Source organism: Lepisma saccharinum, chromosome 16 (genome assembly GCF_977018435.1).
Source record: "Lepisma saccharinum chromosome 16, izLepSacc3.1, whole genome shotgun sequence".
Lineage (NCBI taxonomy): Eukaryota > Metazoa > Arthropoda > Insecta > Zygentoma > Lepismatidae > Lepisma > Lepisma saccharinum.
This window is the reverse complement of record NC_139244.1, coordinates 57779719-57803071: the sequence shown is the minus strand read 5'-3', so window position 1 is coordinate 57803071 and position 23353 is coordinate 57779719. Positions and strand designations below refer to the sequence as shown.

Below are 23353 nucleotides of genomic sequence, written 5' to 3'. Positions count from 1 at the left end.
TCGGAAAGAAATAATGGCGTCAGTGGCAAATGATGCCATTTGATTTAACAAGTTCCCTTTCAGATTGACACAACGTTCCTGCAGCAATTCTAACCCATCCTTCTACTGATGAAATGACATTTATCCAGTGACGTGCGGTGATGTCGACAGTTGGGGTAGCAATCAGTGGCGGGCCCAAGGGAAGTTGGTGTGGGTCATAAGCCCCCTCCCCCCCTTTAGGGCCCAGTATTCCTAAAAATAGAACGTCAAAGAAAGGAAAGGATTGCAAAATGAGGAAGGACTACTGAAAAGAAACACACGTTAATCCCACCCACTTTCGAAAATCCAAAACATGTTGATTTGACTATTGAGCCAGAGATCCCGGGTTCGAACCCCGTCCTGGGCATGGGTGTTATTTGTGTTTGTCCCTTCATCAATTTTATCGTACCATCTTGACGATTAGCCAAAGGTGTAGGAAAAGCGAAGTAAAACAAACCAAATGAAACAATCAATCAATGATTTATGCTACTTAGCTTCGCTGTCACATTTGGTTAATCGCGAAGATGGTACAATACAATTAATGAAGATACAAACACAAAAAAAAAACACCCATGCCGAGGTCGGGGTTCGAACCCGGAACTCCTGGTGTCATAGCGTGCAGTGATAACCACTCCCCCACGGTTGGTTGATTTGGTGTTTAAGTCCACTTTATGTACATAGAAGCTAATCGGGACTGGACCCACAGTTTAAAGTGGGATCCAAACCACTATGTTCCTCCACCTGGTACCGATCCGGGGCCACTTGCACTCCCCCACGGAGGTCGGCCGACAACAAAGATGAGTGGAAATCTGTAATTATTCGGATACTTGGGTATCGGTAAAGCAAATTGCATATTTACTCAGTGGTACGTACATTTCAATTGGATTTTTGAAACACCATATTTGCATATGATTAACGTTTTTCCAAAAAAATTTGCATTGCTTGATTTCCCTAATTTCTTCATCTCACGATCTCGTTACTGAAGGATCCGGGTTCGAGCCCTGACCTGTGCATGAGTGTTCCTTTGTAACAACTTTTCATCCGTTTAATTTAATCAACGTTCACCGTCATGGCAGAATTTAGGTAAAGTGATGGAATAGCAACGCTAAAGAAAGGAGGGAAAATACAAATAATTTCCTCCCAGTGCATCTGCAGGGCACTGTGAAATCAGGAGTCCAGAGTTCTCTGTTTATGATTGTCCCTCGTGACTCATTAGCTACTTATCGCGATTAAATCTATCAGCTAGAAAAAGTGATGGAAGGTGGCAAAAATTAAATATTAGAGGGGATGAACAGGTAACAAAACACACTTTTTTGTAGTTTCTTCAAAAATATTCATTTGGCTTTTTTAGTTCTGGGATACATTTTTCATTCCAAATTATTTCATTATTCACTGCAGAGTACAACATATAGGAACAAGAATGCGCACTCGTCACGGGTTCGAATCCCAGCCTGAATTGTTCTTTGTGAGGTCCCTTCATCAATTTCATTATATCATCACTCATCCTCATTTTCGCGATAACCAAATGTGGCAGAAAGGTGAAGTAAAATAAACCAAACCAACAACAACAATTAGTTTTCTTGCCCAAATTAATACATCCGTATTTATGACTGTTTAGCTTACCCATTTTTTATTGGAGGCCAAATTATTAGTATATTTAACCTTCATGCGGGCGCGTAGGCGGTAGTTTACCGCCCACGGCACAAAAACAGGAATATCTACAGCCTACGAGTGTCCCGAAGCGCGGGAGGTATTTGTATTCTCTATTTACTCTATATTACGCAATATGGCACTGAAGTCACTTGTCGAATCGGCATATCGCGCGTGCCAGTCATCATCAAAAAGTGGAAGGGTGAGGTAGTCGGTAATCTACCGCCGTGCGCCCGGTACTGGGACAATTTCTCCGACCTTTCGAAAAAAATGTGAGTATTCAATTTCGCTTTTTTTCTTGTTTTATTGCATGTACGAGTATAAGCAATAATAAACTATAGTCTTACAGTGCTTTGCACCATGCTAGGGCCCAACAGGATCACAATTATTATGTGCTATCACCAAGAGATTTTTACCAAAATTACATTCGTTCTATCGTCAATTTCATGTTTTTCTCTCATAATTTTCATCTTCTTTATTATTCATTTATTATATGACTCTCTCCCAAGCATTACCAATTATTCATTATAACAAAATAATGACGGTATAATAGTTAGGACCTACATACCCAATAATTATTGTAGGTAGTACCTTTCATACCAAATATACTTACAGTAGGTAAAATTATGTTTTTTCCCATATTAGAAAAAGTGTGTTTATTTTTTCCACTGTTTCAGGGCACGCTTCACAAACCCTGAAGATGTTCGAAGAATCCTCCTCGAACTGGACGAGGAAGATCAAGCTAATGGAGTTCAGGAGGACGAAGTGGACTTCCCTGATGATGTTGATTACGAACCCCAATTTGTTGAATATGGTACCCACAACAGTGACACCGAGGAAGAGTTAGAAGAGGCAATGGAAGACGACAACCAAAGTCTTGAGGAGGGAGAAGAAGACGACGAAAGTCCAGGTTTCAGATTTTACATCGGAAAGAATGGTGATACGATTTGGGCAAACAAACCTCTCACACAAACCACTAAAACTAAGTCTGCAAACATTATAAAAACTCTTCCGGGTCCCAAAGGGGAAGCTAGAAAATGTCTAACAAGGCTCGAATGTTTTCTGACACTAATTTCTCCACAAATGATCGATGACATTGTCAAATACACTAATATACACATTGCTCAACGAAAGACTGAAAGGCAAAATCTGTCTAGCACCAGCTTTCGGGACAGGGATTACAGGCCCACCTCAAGAGCAGAAATAAAAGCAGTTTTTGGAGCTCTGTTCTTGATGGAAGTCAAACTTGGAAACCGCGCAGATATTTCCAAGTTTTTCACAAAAAATGGGACTGGTTTGATTATTTTGCGGGCTAATTTTAGTGAACGCAGGTTTCGAATGTTGCTAAGATCTCTTCGTTTTGACGACATACATTCTCGTCAAGTGCGATCTGCTACCGATAAATTAGCTCCTATACATGACTTTCAGACAGCCTTTGTAGCAAATTGTCAAAGAGCCTAAAATGTTGGTGAAAGTGTAACCATCGACGAAATGCTGGTGGCTTTTCGTGGTCGATGTAGTTTTATACAGTACATGCCGAATAAGCCCTCAAACTATGGATTGAAAATATATTGTGTATGTGATTCTCAGACATATTATACTTATAATATGATGATTTATTGTGGAACCCAGAGACCTGGCCCCTACAGCTCAACCTCCAACAAGCCATTTGATATAGTGACCAATTTGTGTGATCCATTGAAAAAACGTAGTCGTAACGTTACAACAGATAACTGGTTTAGTAGTTACCCTTTGGCTGAACATCTGTTATCGGTTGACTTGACTTTCCTTGGGACTTTGAGAAGCAATAAAGCTGAACTTCCGCCCGAATTTGTGAAACAAAATCCCAACCTCGTCCCTGGCCATCATTTATTTGGGTGTAACGACGTCGCAACTTTGATCACGTATGCTACCAAAAAGAAGTTAGTTTTGGTTTTGTCAACATTGCACGATGGACACGAAATAGATGAGGAAACAGGCAAGCCAGTGCAGATAATGGATTATAACGCCACAAAAGGAGGGGTCGACACCGTTGATCTGATGTGTTCGCGGATTACGACATCCAAAAGAACACAAAGGTGGCCAATGGTAATTTTCTTCCAAGACCTCGATATTGCTGGGATAAATTCCATGAGGATATATGAAATGAATAATCCATTGAAATCCTTTAGACGGCGGCAGTATATTTTTGAGTTGGCACTGGAACTGATGGAAGAAAACCTGAGGCAACGAGCAAATGTGAATACACTTCCCAAAGATCTGGATTTTTTTCTAACCCAGTATCGAGAACAAGGAACTACCAGCAATGAGGTTGTGAATCCAAACAGACGAAGTTTCTGTTACATTTGCGGTTCAAAAAAGAACAACATAACTAAATTACGTTGTAGTAATTGTAACAAAAGTGTATGTAAATCACATTCAGTACCAACATGTGTTAATTGCCTCAGTAATGATTCATCCAAATCAGATGATGAATAGTACAATATTTTACTTATTTTGATGTACTTAGTACAAAATTATAATAACGCTACTTTCATGTGACTGTTTTTTGTTCCTTTTTTCTAATTCATGGAGATATGCATTTATTATTGATTATGTAATGAATGCCTTCCTATTTTGATATACCTAGTACAACATTATGTTACTTGATTAAATTAGTGAGACGAATAACTACTTTCTTTTAATGTTGAATACTTTTGTTACCTAAATACTTAAGAGACTGAGTGATATTTTTAGTTCCTGCTGTAAGATAAAATAAATTGTGTGCTGTGAGAGAGTTTAAAAACCTTAATGAATATTGCACTTTATTTTATATATTGATCAAGTTTTAATAAATGTTTTCATGGTTAAATATGTGTGTTCACGATTCTATTAAAAATATCCCCGATTACAAAGGTTTATGGTGAGATATAACCGGTAAAATACGTGAAAACGAGGTGGCGGTAGATTACCGCCCCGCGCCCACTAGTGTTTAAAAAAAGGCGCGCCCGCATGAAGGTTAAATAAAACACTACTGAAACGAGAGCGAGAGAGAGAGCGTGAGCAAATATTTGTTATTTAATCATTATATATTCCATATTTGAAAAAGAAAAGAAACCATAACATTCTTGTCTGCACATAATACAAGTACGTTCCCATTCATATACAAATAAAACTACATCCCATATTATACATACATATTGTACAACGTTTAAAAGGTTGTGTAAATACAGAGAACATAAGTACTGCAGAAAATTTCCCCCTGAGTTCTTTAGAGGATTTACAAAGGAATCGAAAGGAAACCTATCCCCTATCTGTCCTATAGGAGATAGACTGGAGGACCTGAAACCACGGGCTTTCAACCATGGGAGCGGGGGGCGAGGCGGCAAGGGAGGTACAGGCAAAAAATCTTCCCTTTCGCTTCGGGCAGTTGTCTATACCTGGATCTGGTAAGGTGGAAGAAGAGCCAGCTAGGGTATCCAGCCTTGCCAGCTGATCACATCGAGGGACGAGAAGCGCGTGAAAAGAAATGTTGCATATGAACTGAGGCTTCAAGATAATAAATATTGTGATTTGAAAATAATTAGAGACGTGAGATTGATTGATCTATCTCTGCTAGACTAGCTACTCCTCAGTGCACGTCACTGCATTTATCCAACAGGACTACATAACGTTTAGCATTCAAGGTGGTACCTTTTTTCAGATATTCGCTGAGCATTATCCCCTCACAATACCAAAATATTACAGCTGCAGATTTCTGTCGGTGACATTTCTTGGGCCATGGTGATCCCCTATGCCACCACTGCATGGATTGATATTTTATCTCAGGATCATACACATGCAATGGGGTTTCATCCAGTGTCACTATTTGTTCAATAACACTGGCTGCACTACATGAAAAATGGTCCAACAGTGCCTTAGCACTATCCCTTCTTTTCCCCTTGTGATCAGCTGTCAAGAGTTTGGGCACCTTCTTAACATTTTTTTTTTTATCTCCAATTCTTCATGCACAGTGTAATGCACCAGCTCTAAACTGATGCATAGGGTGTCTGCTCGTGGACACTATCGACAATTTCCTCAGTTACTGCTGTTCTGGGCCTTCCCGGCCTTTTCCTCATCTTCCGTGAAATCCGACACCTATGATTTCACTGTGCTGTATGAAGGGCAGTCATTGGGCATTGTTTGTGTCAATTCGTTGCATATTTCCTTGGCTCCCATGTTCTTTGAGAAGAGGTACTTGATAACAGCTCTCCTCTCCAATTTCGAAAACTGCACACTCTGCGCTGTCTTGGTCACTTCAAACCTGTTTACACAAAAGTAGTTCTAGCACTATCTGTCTGAAATTTCGCACAATATGTTCTGAAACATTGACTCACAACATACTAAAAGGATTTTCGTCTATTCCAATACTTTCCCAGTCAGGCCAGAAACTTATATACATACAGGGTGCATCACAGGAAACGGATGGTTTTCAAATGGAAATATCGAAGCAGGGAGAGGGGGTAGAGATGAAAGTAGGGTGGCATTGAACTCGCTCAGCCATGCAATTTTTGGCATGGTTCAGATTTAACATTTTCTCTAATATGATGTATTACTCTTTGGACCTTCCCGATGTTGCAGTGGTAGCACTGTGGCTTTGTAATCAAAGGGTCCCGGGTTCGATACCTGGGGAGGCATATAGTGGTTCGGATCCCACTTCAAAACTGTACGTCCAGTCCCGATTAGCCTTACTGTGCATAAATTGGACTTGAAACACCGAATCAACCAACCAACCAACATATTTCTCCTAAAGTATTTACAAGGTGTGCATGTGCATGTGTTTTTTATTTATTTATGCTCTAACCATAATGTAATTTCTTCTGTGTTTACATACATAAAATCTTACCAATTTTCATGAGTGTCGAGAGGCCATGTCCCCATTGGGACATGCTAAAATTATACATTTCATACATATAATATTCATTTGTCCCAGAAATATCTAAAACATTGTAGAAGATCTGAACTAACAATCTCTTAGATGCAGACTTTACAGAGTAATGGAGAGCCACCATATCTAAATATCAACTTCACATACTTGTAAAATGGACGATTTTCAATTTGACATCATCACGCAGTGCACTTTGGGAAGAAACAGCATGAGCATATGAGAAGCCTTCTTACAGCGGAAAATTTGTGATAATTTATACGTACACACTCCTCACGTGATCATGATAATCATACCTTGAATCAATTCGGCAAAGATAATGTGCACAATGCTCAATTGGCATGTTTTCAATGCAGGATCTCATCTGTGTGCCTGAAATATGGCAGTGGAGTGTGATTTCGCAGAATGATTTGTGTGGGGAAGTTGTTAGCTGAATATAATTTCATTGTTTCTGAAAAACATTTCTCCGCTTGTTTCACATAAACAGTTGAACTGAGAAAGCTCAGGATCATTATGCTTTTTCTGCCTTCCCCGGAAAAAAAAAATCATGGTATTTCCATATTTCACAAGGCGAGATGAATGAAGAGATTGTATAATTTACATTTCATTTGCTCAAGCATATGATAGGATTGGCTATAAATTGAAAGGATCAATGAAAAAATTGAAGAAAATAAAGGGCATAGTTGTGTTTCGTTTGATTTCTGGACAACACGTAAAAAAAAAAAATTACTCAACATTTAAATAAGTAATGATGGTAGTCAAAATGACAGGATATAGTAATTCTAGGTAGATGGAAAAATCTGCTCTTTCTAAGTTTTATATCTATGTCTAAACTAAATTTCAGAAAATGTCTCTTAAAGATTTAGTAGTAGGGTAAATTCTTTGAGGAGATAACGGTCAAATTCCAATACAATTTATAAATTGTAAATAATAATACATTAATGAACAGTGCAAGTCACTGATTGCATAATTTTGTCTGACTTTACAACTGCTGAGGAATTTACAGCAACAAAAAAAACAACAAAAAAACAACTAATCCCTACTAAGTAAAACAAAACAAGTTCAATTTGGAATAAAAAGCACAATTTGTTGTTATCAGGGCCCGGATACGGATGACCTAAAAATGACTAAAAAATGATCTACAAAATGACCTAAAAATATCAATAAAATTATTTTAAAATGTCTTTATTTCAGGGTATGACAGTATGGCATAGTTCTTATTTCTGTAATGTTAAAACTGAAATTTCAATGTGTATGTGAATGTTAAGTGTAAAAATCTATAAAAATCTTAACTTATTCAAAATTACTGCAGTAGGTAATGTCGAGCGGCATGTTGCTTTGGTCCTACAATCACGTGGCGATATAATTTTTGTTTTCATTGTTACAGACATAAAGGCGATAAACATCAGTGCCTGGCTAAAAATGAGTGAGTGAAACGTAATGCAATGACATTACTCTTTTTTTTTTTTTGTAATTACGCCAAAAAAGACCAAAAAAATAAGTAAAATGCGAAAAATAACTTGAAACTTGAAAAATTACCTAAACCTTAAAAAATAGGAAATATGAGTAAAAAAATGCACAATAAAATTTACGTTTTTATAATCAGAGGTTCATATTCAGGATTTTAATACTTAAGAGTAATGCATACTACATAAGGAAAAAAAATCTAACTCCGGGCCCTGGTTAATATGCTATCAATAATTTTTACATATTACTTCATGTGATGTATCAATATTAGTTGACTGTAATAGACTGTAATGGACTAAAAATACACTGATGGTACTGACTAAATAGTATGAATTATTCTTTTAAACTAAATTCCAGTAGCTATCAATTAAGGATTCATTTTTTAAATCAACTTCTGTTAGTGTTCAGTCATTACTTGTAACAACACCAGTTATTACATATTCTGAAATGATTTTTTTTAATGTTTCAAATACTATAAAAGTGATAACATCAGCACGACAAAAATATATAAATAATGCTACATGGAGAATAAAAAAAATTGTTGGAATTTTTGTAACTATCATTTATTGACGTTCAGTTGAACATTGATCACTGCATACACTGAAAATGGCTTGAAAGTTATAAAAACATTACAAATTGAGTTTCATTAAGAATTAAATTTGCATATTACATGTATAGTTACAAAAAAGTTTTAAAAATTGGAGAAACCAATATTACAATCTTGGTTTCAACTGTTGCTAGTCTGCTAATGGCAGACTTTCTGTACAATGTAAAAGTTTATAAAACGAAAAGTTAGCAAAGCAAGAAAAACAGGCATTTTTTTAAAGTTCCTGTTCAAATGTTTCTTTTTTCTTCTAGAATTGGAATCTAGAAATATAAATTCAAAGTAAAAAGTAAAAGAAATTGTCTTTTTGTAAACAGCATTGGGAGAATGAACACTGAAAGTATTTGTAGTATAAAAATTCAGCGTACAAAATATACTGGCGCGCAAGTTCTCACTTTACATTAACATACACAATGGTACAGGTACTGGTGTAGACATCACATGTTTTTTACTGACTGTTCTATTCTCTTACAAACATCTCCTCTGCACAGGCTTCCATCTCACTGTATGCAGATTCGTTTGTTCCCTCAGGGACATCCTCATTTCCTCCTCTTTCATCAGATATAATGATAACTTCAGAATTGGCTTCTGCACATTCTTCCTTTATGTTTTTGTTCTGCAGCTCTGTTTTGATTGGAAGCTTTTTCTTCCTTCCTCTTTTTGCAGGTTTAACACCGTTCTCAGTCTTCTCTCCTTCAAGGCTTCCACTACCTACATCATGTGTTTCTAGGTGAGCAAACTCTTCGTCCATGTTCACCTGTCCATCACCCACGTTACCTTCACAAGCCATGTCTTCAGAACAACTGATGATCTTCTTCTTTCTACCCCGTTTTGCTGGCTGCTTCAAAGCGACTTTCTGCTCGTTTTTAATTTTTGAAGCACTTTCATCAGCATCTTGAAGTTCATCTTCACTCAATTCACTTTCTACATCTGCCATGCTCTTCACTATCTTCTTCCTCCCTCTTGTACCCTTTTTAGGTTCTACACTTTTGATTGATGTAGGAATTCCCTTCAAATCTTCATCTTCAGAATGGAATCCATCCTCCTTGATGGTGACTTTTCTTGGAGTCTTGGTCACCGCTCTTTTCTTGCCTGAAAGGTGAAAGGAAAGAAATGAATACCTAAGGTGCACACTAATATATCAAGTAAACTCATTTCAAAATGTTTATCTATTTTTCTAAAAAAAATTAAATGTATTTGAGCAATTGTTCTTGATGTCTGCACATATTTTAACACAGTTATTTCGGAACACTGAGTCACAATCTTAATTCTAAATTCAGAATACTACAGGGTCAGCCACGGGAAATAGTACAGTAACAAGTGACAATCCTGCACAAAGCAAAGTGCAGTGTTGCCACCTGTCATGCCCACGTGCAATGCAAAGGTCTGCCATTTACTTTGTCATGTGTCAGGATCGTATTTAGGCTCTGGAGGTCTACGACACCTATACGAAGCATGAGGGGCTCCAGACGACAGTACAAACAACTTGAGAATGTTCATCAAGACGTGTGACTCTCTGGAAAAGTCCACAGTGTTCTTTCCTTCATGATGCAAGCAAGGACAATGCACATTAGTCATGGTTCACTGAATTGGATTACAAAGTGTGATTTAGAGTTCCACCCATGTAAATTGCAATTTGTCAATGGAGGTGATTTGCCTGATATTATTTCAAAGTATAGATACGGTGCCTAGTGTTGGTGCGTAGACATGGTGTTTGATGTATCCAAAATGGAAATGTCTGTAGTGCACAGCCATCAATATATTTTGTGTACAAAGGACACTACAAAAGTTTTGAGACAGACTACAAGTTTTTGCTTATGGAATTCCCTGACTTTTCCAGGTTTTCCAGACCAGAAATGATTTTTTTCCAGACATGTTTTTGTCGTCATGATTTTGGCTTTTGAAACTCATGTTTTTCAATTAAATATGCCGGAACGTTAATTATTATGAATATACACAGTTATTATCTGAAAATTTATCAAATGATTAATATAATGCTATTCAATGAAAAAATTAATAACTATTGTACTTTCCCATTTTCACTAAGTCATTACAATTAAGGTGGTGTAAAAAAATCAATAAAAAAATGTGGCATATATCAAAGGTTTACAATGTAACCTGTATACAACCTCAATTATATCAAAACAAATGATAAACAACAGAAAATTAGGTCATGTACCTTTAGAAAATATGAAATAAGTTTAATGATTATATTTTTTAATTTATTAAAAATAGTACATATTACGGAAATTCAGAATGTGAATGGGGCCAGTGACCAACCATACACCTAAAAAAAATATATACGCGGGCCATACTTTGGAATCAAATATCGGTAACAGTTCCGAATGTTTTATGATATTTTTTTTTCAAATTTTCCTAGCAGGAAGACTAATTATCATAGAATTTTGGCAATCATTGTGACACGAAATTTGAACCTTCCTTAAAATAATGAGCACTATTTGGATTCAAAAAAAGTTATTTACGTTAAAAAAAAACCTTCAAAATGACCTTACACAATCAAACACGCTTCCCACGGATAAGGTATTCTCCGGTTGACAAGCAACAGTAAGTATCGTAAACTAATGGGAATGAATGTAGAAATAAATCGGAATCTTAGTAGAGTGCATTCAGGGTCTATTTTAATTCTAAGACAACCAAACCTGACCTTCCTAACCTAACCATAAAAGCATATATTGACAAAATCTTAAGTAATCGCTAAAACTCTGCAGTATGTGTTAACAGACATAAATCGAAATAGAACCATGTAAAAGTTGCATTTGTAGCATGATGAAATCGTAATAAAACAAAAGGAACTTGGGCACATTTTCGCCACAATTTCATTCTACACGCAAAAAATACGTAAAATTACTACTGGCATCAAACCAACATTCGTAACCTAACAACAATGACCAGCGTACGTTTAATTCCTCTATTTCGCACCAGTTTTTAAAAAATAAATTTGTTCTACATGCACAAAACACGTGCATATTCGAATAATGACGTCACTGATACTGCATAAAATCACTAATTTCTCGGGTGTAACACATCTCTGCAATGTAAAAACTACGACAACGAGCAAATGAACTAGTTGATCAGGTTGCTTCTGAATGGGTTGCAAATAAAGGACTCAAATTCACAGAATGGGTTCACGGGGGGGGGGGGGGGGGGTGGATGAACTAGTGAGTCCCTTTGTTTTTACTCGGCATCCGCACTCGTCCAGTGTGATGTCAACCACAGCCAGTTACATGAAATTCTGCTCTTCAAGCTTAATTGCAGATCCAAAACCAATGAACTGTCCGCATACCAACCTGCTCTGCTTCACCTATCAAAAGAGAACGGGTTCCGAACGGGTGTGTTCTTGAAGAAAGAAAATTTCCTCAACACACACAAAGCTAAAGCAACATTTTTTCCGTAAGAAATTCTGAGGATGGCTGGTGCATAGGTTTCGTCTTGAGTAGCTTGTTCTCTAAGGAAAAATCTCACGCCTCTCCAAATTCCGGTCTTCAACAGGTTCACAAAAACGAGTTGCAAAATGAACGGATCCAAGAACCTAGATCCAAGAGTGAATAAATATAGAATCGAAATGCGAAGGAACCATCATTTTGTACGTAACAGACTAGAAGTCATAATGACGAGAGGAGCAAGTTTCTGAACTGAATCTTTTGGAGGGACTGAAATCACAAGAACCGAATTCTGAAGTGGAAATGAACCGTTCATTCATTTTGTAACTGGTTCTCCTGCAACTCTGAAATGCGCGTAAATTCCAGAAAATATGCAAACTTCCCTGACTATTCCCTGACCAACCAAATTCCCTGACTTTTCCCGGTTTTCCAGTCACGTAGCAACCCTGTGTAATGGTTCATTGATTTGTTTCCAAGAAATATGGTCATCAGCGACATCTTTGCTGATTCACCAGTGCAACATTCAACCTTCTTGGTTTCACCGTGTTGCTCCATCCGTGCAGCATCAGTTGCCTGCAACAATGGAGCTGGGAAGAGAGAACTTTCGTACAATGATTTTAGAAGTGCGTTAAACGAGTCCCAGAGCCTTGAGCAATTGCAATAGGCTTTCAGAACCTTGCTGCTTCCCGTGCAACAATTTTTCAGTGGTTTCGAGAATTTAAGAGAGGCTGAATCTCATTGGAAGATGCAGAAAGGAGTGGGCATCCGGCAACCACATCGACTGTGGAAAACATTGCCGCTGTTAAAAAAATGGTTTTGGAAAACAAGTCAAGTAATATTTAAGGACATTGAAGTGGTACTACGTACAGATTGGATCGCCAGCTTTGTCGAAGATCCTGCATGATTACTTTTGAGTCAGGAAAGTTGCATTCTGATGGGTGCCTCGCACGTTGACAGATGAGCAAAAGCGTGTTTGTGTGGAATGGAGTGAAAAAATGCTGGTCAGATTCGATGGAAGCAACTTTAGACACATCGTTACTGGTGATGAAACCTGGATTTACCAGACCCCGAAGTGTCAGAAAGAAAATGGTGCCAAATTTCTTCACCAGAAGCGGTCACGTCACATCTGTTCCTTTGGAGGATGAAAAGACTGTTACTGCTCAGTGGTACAAAACAGTTTGCCTACCAAAAGTTGTAGAGAAGTTTCAAGATCGGTGACCAAGGCCAGGACTGTGAGGGAACCTCTTGCACCATGATAATATGTTTGCCCACACAGACATATCACCATTCAGTTCCTGGGGTCCAATACCAGACATGTTTAAAACACCAGTTTCGCTTTCAGTTGCCCTCCTCCTCTGCCCTTGCCATGCTCGAAACAGGGTGAGATTCCATCGAAATTTCCCTTTTCTAAAAAAATCTCTCAATTTGCAATGATTGCCTTGACTCTTGTCATATGGTCTCAAATGGAATGGGTTTGCAACACTACACTCTGGCGCATGACTGCTACTACTTACACAACGACAGGAGCACACATAAAATTCCCTAAATCTCCAGGCATAGCGAACAAGCCAGAAGAACCAATCAGCGTTCGTTACACGAAACTCAACTTGTGCTAGTGCACCATTGTCTACACGGGTGGATATTACTGATCGCACGCTTCTCCAGCACCTTTCTTGGTGAAGCAGTGTGGGAACATTTGATGATTTGAAGGATAGAGTTCAATGAATATGTATAATAATAATTTGCATTACAGATTTATTTAAGCGTGCACGTGCAAATAGGCAAAAGCCGCTACTGCCACGCCCCATAATTCTCTCCTTATTTTCTCCAACAAACTTTTATAGTTGTTTTACTTGGTTCTTTCTCGCACCAATTTTCAACAACTTGCCTCAACTTCAGCTGCTCTCTACAGTCCAATTTAGCAACTATTCACAAACCTTACACTGCCAATTTTTCTTGCTATTTACTCTTGCATGTTCATTACCAATAGTTAAGAATAGTAATAACTGGCCCAATTGATTGCAGAGCAAATTGAAAACTATTGTTATATTATATTGTTATTGTTAATATTCATATTGTGTTGCAGTTACAATCTACATGGGTCAACCACAGTTATTGTTGAGAAGTTGTGGTGTTGTGCAATACTAGTTATTCTTTAAATTTTAATTTAACTGAAACAAAGTTTTCATTCAACTATGCCTACCACCGTAACTATTAGATCTTACTGTTTGACAGATTTTGTCATAATCCATTCACAAGACAAAGTCATGTTGGCTGGAGATTTTGTTTACAGCTCTTGAGAAACATGTGTAAATTCAAAATGTTTATTGGAGCACATCATTTATTCATATTGTTAGGAGGTGTGAGTTGATACTGATTAGACAATAGCAGTGATATTGATATTGGAAGGTATTGGTTGAATCAACCAAACCCACGGATAACTTTGCAGATTCCGAGTGTCTAGTGGAGTCCACAGAAGTGCCATGTGATACTTTCGAGGAATCTAAAATTATGCAACATGCATTTTCATTATGTTCGCAACCACATTGTGGGGAGAAATGGATTTTGTGATTAAATGATTGTCTGATGCGAAATTATGAATAATATGAAGTAAAACTCTGATAGATTGCTATGACATACATTGTATCTAAAGATATCTATTTGCTCGATACACTAAGAGAGGTAATTTACTCTAATAACTTAAGGTTCATTTTGCCACACAGTTATTGTTTGCAATCGATTTTGCCACATGTCTTGTGGCTTTGTCAGGCATGTACTATTGTCTATTTCCTTCTGCTGATATGCATGATGGCGCTAGTTGATGGTCTTTCTTTTCTTCTTTCCTTCACAGTGGGCTTGATACTTCCTTCTGGAGAAACAAAAGATTGAGTTCCCACGGGTGCTGTTCACACTTTCGAAGAAGGAAGAACCATGCCCATGCTTAAGGAGCAGAAAGAAAAAGGTCCGCATCAACTAGCGCCACCATGCATACCAACAGAAAAATGAAAATAGAAGCATGCCTCCTGCAGCAAGCCAGTACATGCCTGACAAAGTCACCACACATGTGACGAAATTGACTGCAAACAAAAACTGCGAGGAAAAATGAAACATCAGTTTATTAGAGTGAACTGCTATGGTATAGATTGTTAGAATTGTCAAGTTATCAGCATTATTGGGAACGTATGATGCCACATGAAAGAGGTTCAGATTGCATGCCTACAAATTCAGTTGTTGCATGAAATCAAGCCACAAGACAAGCAGAGAAGGGTTGAACTTCTTGTAAACATGCTACAAAGAACGGATAATGAGCATGACTCTATATCATCTAAGGTGATGCCACATTTCATGTTACCAGTGCAAAATTTGGGGTTCAGAACAACCACATGTTCTACAGCAGTGTTTCTCAACCTCCGGGCCCTGGTGTCAATTATACTGGGTCATGAGAGGTTCTCCCGAAATTTTCCACTTGCAGCGCAAGCTGGCATCCACATGGAAAGAATGCCTTTCATTCGGAGTTCACCAGCGATACGAAGTCATCCTTTATTGCCACTGCAGGTGAAGAATCAAAAGCCGCCGAGAGAGAGGACTGTCACCCATGAAGACTCCAAAGGTCCTGGGTTCAGTACCCAGTGGAGGCACATAGTGGTTCGGATCCCACTTTAAACTGTAGGTTCAGTCCCGATTAGCCTTACTGTACATAAAGTGGACTTAAAACACCAAATCAACCAACCAACCATGAAGTTGGGTCTTTCTCAAGTTAGATCCGGAAGGGTGAAGCAACTTGCAGTCTCAGGTGGCAACTACCTGGAAAGATGGCCTTTTGTTAGGGGTTCACCAGCATAAGAGGAAATTATTTCTTGCCAGTGCTGATGAGAAATCAAAGCAGATGGGAATGTCACCTGAGCAGCCCCCAAATTTCAATTTTAACAGTTGGGTCTTTCTTGAGTAATAGCCAGATTGGCAAGCGACTAGCAGTCTGAGCTGGCAACCACCTGGATAGATGGTTTTTATTTTGGGGTTTACCAGCGACAAGAGGTTGGTTATATCTTCTCACCAAAATTAAAGCTACTGAGAAGGGATCTCCCATGCAGCTTTCAAATCTGAATTTTAAGGGTTCGCTCTTTCTCAATTTTGAGTTTGACTACGATAATAGGAAATGGTTGAGTTTCGTGACAGTGGCGGTGAGGGATGAAATGATCTAACCAAGGGTGCATGTTGCTTCCTGCCTCCAAACCTGGAGGTTGACTGACACGGTTCATTTTGTTTGAGAGGCAATTTTCATTAACAAATATACTGAAGTACAAAAATTCTCATTAATTGGATTCTTTTTGTGTCCGAAATGAAACATGCAAAGGAAAAATCAGCACTTGCCAAATACACTTAATGATATTGGCCAGTGGAAATGAAAATAATCCCATTAAGTTCAATTGTTGGCAGTGAATTTTAAAGCAAATTTTAGACATCATCAAACTCTATGATTATGCCATAACTTAATTATTAATATTAATTAATGTATAAAGTTAATAAAATTAGGAAGCTTTTTATGAGAAAAATTGTTGGGATAGGGGCATCGACTTTTAAAAAGTGAATTTACTGGGCCACAGGCTAAGGAAGATTGAAAACCACTGTTCCAAAGGACAACACATTCGAGACACTGAAAGTCAATGTGTTGTGCGGTTTCATGCATAATAAGATCTTTGAGCCCTTTTTCTTCACTGAACAAACCATAACATCCAGGGATACCGGTATATGCCAGAGAATGTTCTGTTCCATCAGCTCAACAAAATGAAAACTGTCATTTGGTCAGTCATGGAGTGAAAATGATTTAGTATGATTCATTGCATCAAAGTGAGACCATTTGTTTACAAAAGGTCTGAAGGTTATGAATTCCCACCCTAATCACAAATAAAAGAGGCAAAAATTATTTTAAAGTGCAATAATTCACTTTTACTCACAAGCTTCTCATCTAGCTAATGTGCAATTTCCATACTATATGTAGTAACTCACTGGGGATTTCATACAAAAATTATAGCCAATAACATCACTAATTCAAGATGTAAGTACCAAAAATAATTTATTTTATATTTTAAATACAGTGTCTTGTAATTCATCTCAGATCAGACATTACAGAAAGAGTTTAATTCATACTTCTCATTATTTTCAAATAAAAATATATAAAAAAAATCACTTATCACAAATAAGAATTAGCTAGTCTGAAATCTTTGTGAATGTATGTTATTGAAATAAATACAAAATCAGTTTACATTGAAATAGAGGGGAAAATACTTGGCTGAACTTACCTTTCTGGGAACCTTTGGCTTTCTGCGATGGTATATCAAATTTGCTGCTGAAAAGCTTCTCCTTTAATTCATCTAATCGTTTCTGGAACTCTTCATCACTTATGTCATCTGCTTCCTTCCTTTGTGAGTCTGAAAGTATAATTGTACAATTATACAGCACTATGCATACAACCATGTGTGCGGTGGGGGGGGGCTTTTATGTATGTATAGTAGGGTGGGTGGTTCTTATTTTTCAACTTTTGAAATTCTCTTCTCCAAACCCCTAATCTTATTCCAATATATCAAAAAGTGTATACAATTTTAAATATAACTGTTTTCTGCATACAGTTATGTACAAGAAAATTTAGCTAAGATACTGAGAAAAGATGAAGAGAAAAAAAAAGATACTTCACAATGAAAGTAAGGGAAATAATAATTAAAATGTAATAAGATACCAGATTATATGACTTGATTAGGCTGGTAGCATCTGGGTACTTTTTCTGTGTTCATTAACCATCTGAACAATGAATAGCTTCTCTTTGTATTCTTGGTCAGAATGTTCTGATAATGTTGAATTAGCTTCACTCCTCTCTTAATCACGTCGTTAACTACTACAATGGGTTTCAGTGTTTCCAATCCATGTTGGAAGTAGACATTTTTCCAAGTAGATGGGCAGTTTTGTATGAAATTTGTATTGACTGAAAATCCTGGGAAGAAAAACATTGATCCAACAGAAATAAAATTGTAGAAGTGTTTTTGTTTTGAGTGTCTGAGGTCTTCACTTCCAACTTCGTTTTATTTGATATTCTGCATCGCTGTCTTCTATATTCATCATTGCAGTTAATACCTAGTGGAACTTCATTATCAAAGAATTTGAATGCTGCAGTTTCTGGTGAGAGATACCATAAATGGTTTGCGAATTTTTTCATGACAGCACTACTAATTTCTGGATCTACTTCATTATCCTTGATTAATTTGAGTAAAAAAAAAAAATAATCTAAATAGAGAGCTTTCACAGCCAGCAGAGATAGGAACCAGGCTTGTAAATAGAGCCTGATAAGAAAAATGCATATTCTTGTGATTGAATCATTCCTTTTTTTGTTCTGTTAAATTGCTCTTCGAATAAATATATTTTAAACGCATAAATAGCATTTGCCATCCACCGAGCATGGCTCACAGATCCAGGAACACTCCTTTTGAGGGACAATCATCGAGGAACATCATAGCTAATTCTAATAATTTGCAGCCAATCATCTCTATGCTGTTTCTGACATGACTTTTCTTGTAAAAATTCCAGCATATGGACATCTTCGGTGACATGCTATATCCCACTACTATATGGTTTGTTGTCTATGGTCGACCAGGTTTCCTTAAATATTTTAAACAAATTCACATCTGGTCAAGAAACTGCACCCATTACAGCATAAAAAAACATTTTCTCAATACTAATTCGAAAATGTAATGTTGACACAGAAAGTAGAGTAAATCACAAACAAACATTTTCTCAAGATTTTTTACAGGCACCATATTCGACCAGTGTTGCTTGCAGATATATCAAGACACAACGCCTGTACTTTTTCTTCTATGTCCCATTATTTCACTGCTTGATAAATTGCTAGAGATTGATTTTCTGCTATAGATATTGTAATTTCAGTTATTCCTAATAATTGTCCTTTGCTGAGAAAAGTAACAATTATAGAAAATCAATCAATCTTTTCTATGCCAGATAAAGCTGGAAGCAGCTTGATATCCTAGTGTAACTCAAGTGTGTTGCAATCTGCATAATTGAATTTTCCTTTAATTTCTGTTTGTCTCTGTTTTCTGAATTATTTTGGTCAGTGTGTTGTACGAAAACTCACTAAAATCTTAACTAATATAACTGTCTGTAGAAATTTTCAGCAAAAAATGCAGGCTCGACCAGGACCCGAACCCGGGTCGAGTCTGCATTTTTTGATGAAAATTTCTACTTAGTACATCTCCTGTGCGTGCCTAATCTTCAATAATTGTCTGAGTCTGAACTTCGAGAACTGCTTTAGTGGATCTAGGAATTAAATTGAACTGACTGATAGTTGTTGAGTGATGCTGGCACGATCTATATATAGCCCACAGAATTTTCTAGAACTTTGTGAAAAGTTATACAACCATCTATAATATTCCATAACTATTTTTATTGCAAATTACATTCTCTTTCTACGATATCTGTACTTCTTTAAAAAAATGATAATGAAAGTGAGAGATAAAAACATTTTAAAATAAAGAAATATCATTAAATTTTGAAACTTTAGAGTCCTTGGGGTCATTTTAAGATTATCTGATTGCACTGAAATTTTACACACAGTACTTTTACACAGATTGGAACAATTTTGAGAGTTGGAAGATGAAAATATTGAAGTAACAATTTTGAGAGTTGGAAGATGAAAATATTTAAGTTCAGAAAATCGCATGTAACTAAGGGCCAACCTAATGTATAGTACATACACAGTAGGGATCAGCTGTGAAATTTTAGGTATTATCAATATATCCTGGCATAAAAGTTACTTACAAAACAATCAACGTTATAATTATCTGATATAAAATTACAAATGTTCCTTGAGGAACCTGACTGGTTCATTCGTCTCCAGCAAACTGGAATTGGTTTTACCTTCCACAAAGAAACTATTTAAGACATTTACTTTAAAAAACAATAGTACATGAAACTTTGTTTAAATTGTGGTTGTAAGTCCACTATATGCACAGCAAGGCTAATCGAGAGTGGATCTACAGTTTAAAGTGAAATCCAAATCACTGTTCCATGTCTCTCCACCAGGTATTGAACTCAGGACCTCTTGGTTGTTACCACTATGCTATCGGAGAGGCACGATACATGAAAGTACATAAAATAATAAGAACATGGCAGAATTGTGAAATTTATAGAAATGGCACATTGGTAATTTTTTTTGTCAATTTTACAAATAAACTGATACACCAATATGCCTTATATTGGCAAATACTGATAGTATACAAACTAATCTGTGCCCATCCTTATGCAGGGTGACTCAAAAGTGTGGAATCAACCACATAATTTTTACAGATATGAATGGAACCATATTTAGTATCTAGGAGATAACTTTTACATGTTTACACATCCAGGCCACCATTTTAGATCCGCCATTTCAATGTAAATTTTTCATATGGGAATAGGGGCAAGCAACATATCAAAGTCATGTGAACTCTCCTGAAAAATCGAATCCATAAGATATGTTTTAATCATTTTCAAGTTATTGCCTGTTAAGGATAAAGAATAACATTGTTACCTGCATGGTATTTATCGATGTTCGTTCCTTGTTATGCAGTGAAATAAGATGGCATTGATAAAAAAAAGAGCATGGTAGTAGACAAGAGTGGGATCATCCACTGGGTAGTAATTGCACCAATTTGCATATAATTCATGCTTCATAGACTGTTATTCAATACCCTAGACCCACAACAGTTTTGAGAATGGTGGCAGTGAATCATTGAGATCTGCAGTCCAGTAACAATTAATTCTGCAAGTAACCTAGATCTGGTATTTATGTGGAAGTGAATTTTAATTCATATTTTATGTCATGAATTTAATGAAAATGACAAATCAAACAAAAAGCTTAAAAATTAGTAATAATGGCATTGTTATTCAACTATGAAAATGCACATAGGGAAGAACTGTACATACCCTTTTCTGAATCTGAAATTTCTGGCATGTCCATTACACATCTTCCTTCATCATCACTGTACTCATCAGACTCACTGTTTTCAAACACATCTTCACAAAAGTTTACCCGCTTTTTGGATATGCACCTAAGGTGGAATAAAAAGAAGCATTAACCAAACATTTACACAATAAATAAATACATCTGCAGACACAAAACTAATAGAAAATGACACTAAAATTCATAACAAGCACACATAGCAATTGGGGAAGTCTGTATTAAAAACATACTCTATCTGGACAATAATGACAAGACACCCACTGGAAAGTGGTTAGATCATCCATATGCTGCGGAGACAAGTCATCACCTGACAACAGGAACACAAGCTATCCAGAACATGTGTATACCTGCCAAATACATTGGTGTGGGTGCATGGCATGGTCTCGAGTGTTGTCGCACGGGACATGAGTATTGGTGTCCACAGGATCAGTTAATCCATGCACAAGATTTCAGTCAAGTTCCAGTTATCCCATGCAATGATGGGTGATGCAAGGTGAAATAGAAACATTAGGAAGATACAACATGGCAATCCAGACCCAGTTGATTGAATTGCTGATTTAAGCCCACTTTATACACATACCCGTGCAGGCTAGAATATTAATAGAAGTCATGCAACCAATTCGTAGGATAATGGACAGCCAGAGCAGGTCCCATTACTTGGCCAAGTCCTGATTTCATGTCAATGGATTTTCTCTTTTGGAACTATGCAAAAGACAATGTGTATTAAGGAAAGATCCATTCACTTGACCACCTGCACCAAAGAATAACCCCAACCATAGATGCGTGGACTGAGTGGAGTATTGACTTGATGTCTGCAGGGCTGTAGATGGTACCCACACTGAATTACACTAGAGGTAATGAAACTTTGAACATTGTTGGTTGGTGGCAGGTTTCTTGGTGGGAGTATGAGAGGCAGCCCAATATTACCCCAACATCAACAAAATCTGGCACACCCTAAGCTCCCTTTTCCCCATTCTCCACAGTGATCCCGAAACCAGAAACATCTTTCCCGACAAGACCACAGTTGTTTTCAAATGCCCCCCCCCCCCACAAAACATTTTGGTCCACAACACTCCTTCAACGGACAACCAACATTCCCCCACTACGAAATGTAACCGTCCAAGGTGCAAAACCTGCCATATTCTCATCACCTCTTACAAACTCCAGATTCAAATCTCGACTGGAAATTTTATCCTCTACCCCAAATGGACCTGCCACACCTCTCACCTGCAACATCTGTGGTGGCTTTTATTTGGGGAAACATGCACTGCATTCAACCTCAGAATCAACAACCACCACTCCTCCACCCACAATGTGGACTTCCCTGTTGCCATACATACCAACCATCACAACATCCCTTTCAATGACTGTTTCCAGGTAGTGATCATCCACCTTTTACCCCAATCTGCCAACACCTCAGTATGCAAAAGATGGGAGAGGGACTACACATGAGCAATGAGTGCAACCACAACCCCAAAAATTAAAACATCTCCCACCCTGGCTACCTAACCATCCTCATATATTTTTCTCTCTCTCCCCCTCCCTCCCTCCTCTATATCTATATATAGGTAAAGTGCTCTCCTGTGCTTAGCACCATGCCATGAAGGCATATGGGGGGGGGGGGGGGGTAACGCCCAACACTTTCTTCATCTGGTCGTGAGTGGGGGTGATGTGATCATCATGCCCCTGACGGCCTTTACGCCCCAGGTACCCATGTCATTTGATGCTGGGTGGGTGCCGGGGTCGCTTCCAACGTTAGAAAAGTTCCCAGATTTGAACCGGCCGCGGATCAAACCCAGGACCTTTGGCATGGTAGTCAGATGCATTACCAACTGAGCCACCACAGCCATTCATTCATTCATATTTCTCTATTTCTCTCTCTCTCTGTCTACATACATACATATATATATATATATATATATATGTATATATATGTTGGGATGTACGAGGGTGAATCAAATATAAACGAGCCTTGTGCGGAAAACAAAATTTATTGAAGGAAACAGAGACATTGCCACATCCTATTTTTCTACATAGTCTCCACCCTTAATGATACATTTTTCCCAACGTTGTGGTAGGTTTTTGATGTCGTTCTCGTAGAATGAAGGTATGAAGCTGGGCGGGTAGCCAACCAGTTGCGCACAAAGGTTTCCACCTGATCGTTGGTCGCAAATCGTTCGCACCCAAGTGCTTCTTTGAGGGGTCCGAACAGGTGAAAATCACATTGTGAAAGGTCTGGGCTGTATGGTGGATGCGGAAGCGGTTCCACAGTTTCACCAGTTTCTGCCGTGTAACACCTACTGTAT

The 23353-nt window shown here is 37.7% G+C and overlaps 1 protein-coding gene across 1 annotated transcript in view; it reads right to left on the bottom strand.

Moving 5' to 3' along the window:
• Positions 1 to 8596: 8596 nt before the first annotated feature.
• Pbp45 (proximal sequence element A Pbp45) overlaps positions 8597 to 23353 on the bottom strand; it is a 63720-nt gene continuing 48963 nt past the window's right edge. The window contains exons 8-10 of the mRNA XM_083137437.1: positions 21011 to 21135; positions 17344 to 17472; positions 8597 to 9734 (exon numbers count right to left, since the gene is read on the bottom strand). Coding sequence (XP_082993563.1) covers positions 9103 to 9734; positions 17344 to 17472; positions 21011 to 21135 — 886 coding nt within the window. The 3' untranslated portion in view covers positions 8597 to 9102. The remainder of the gene's footprint in view (positions 9735 to 17343; positions 17473 to 21010; positions 21136 to 23353) is intronic.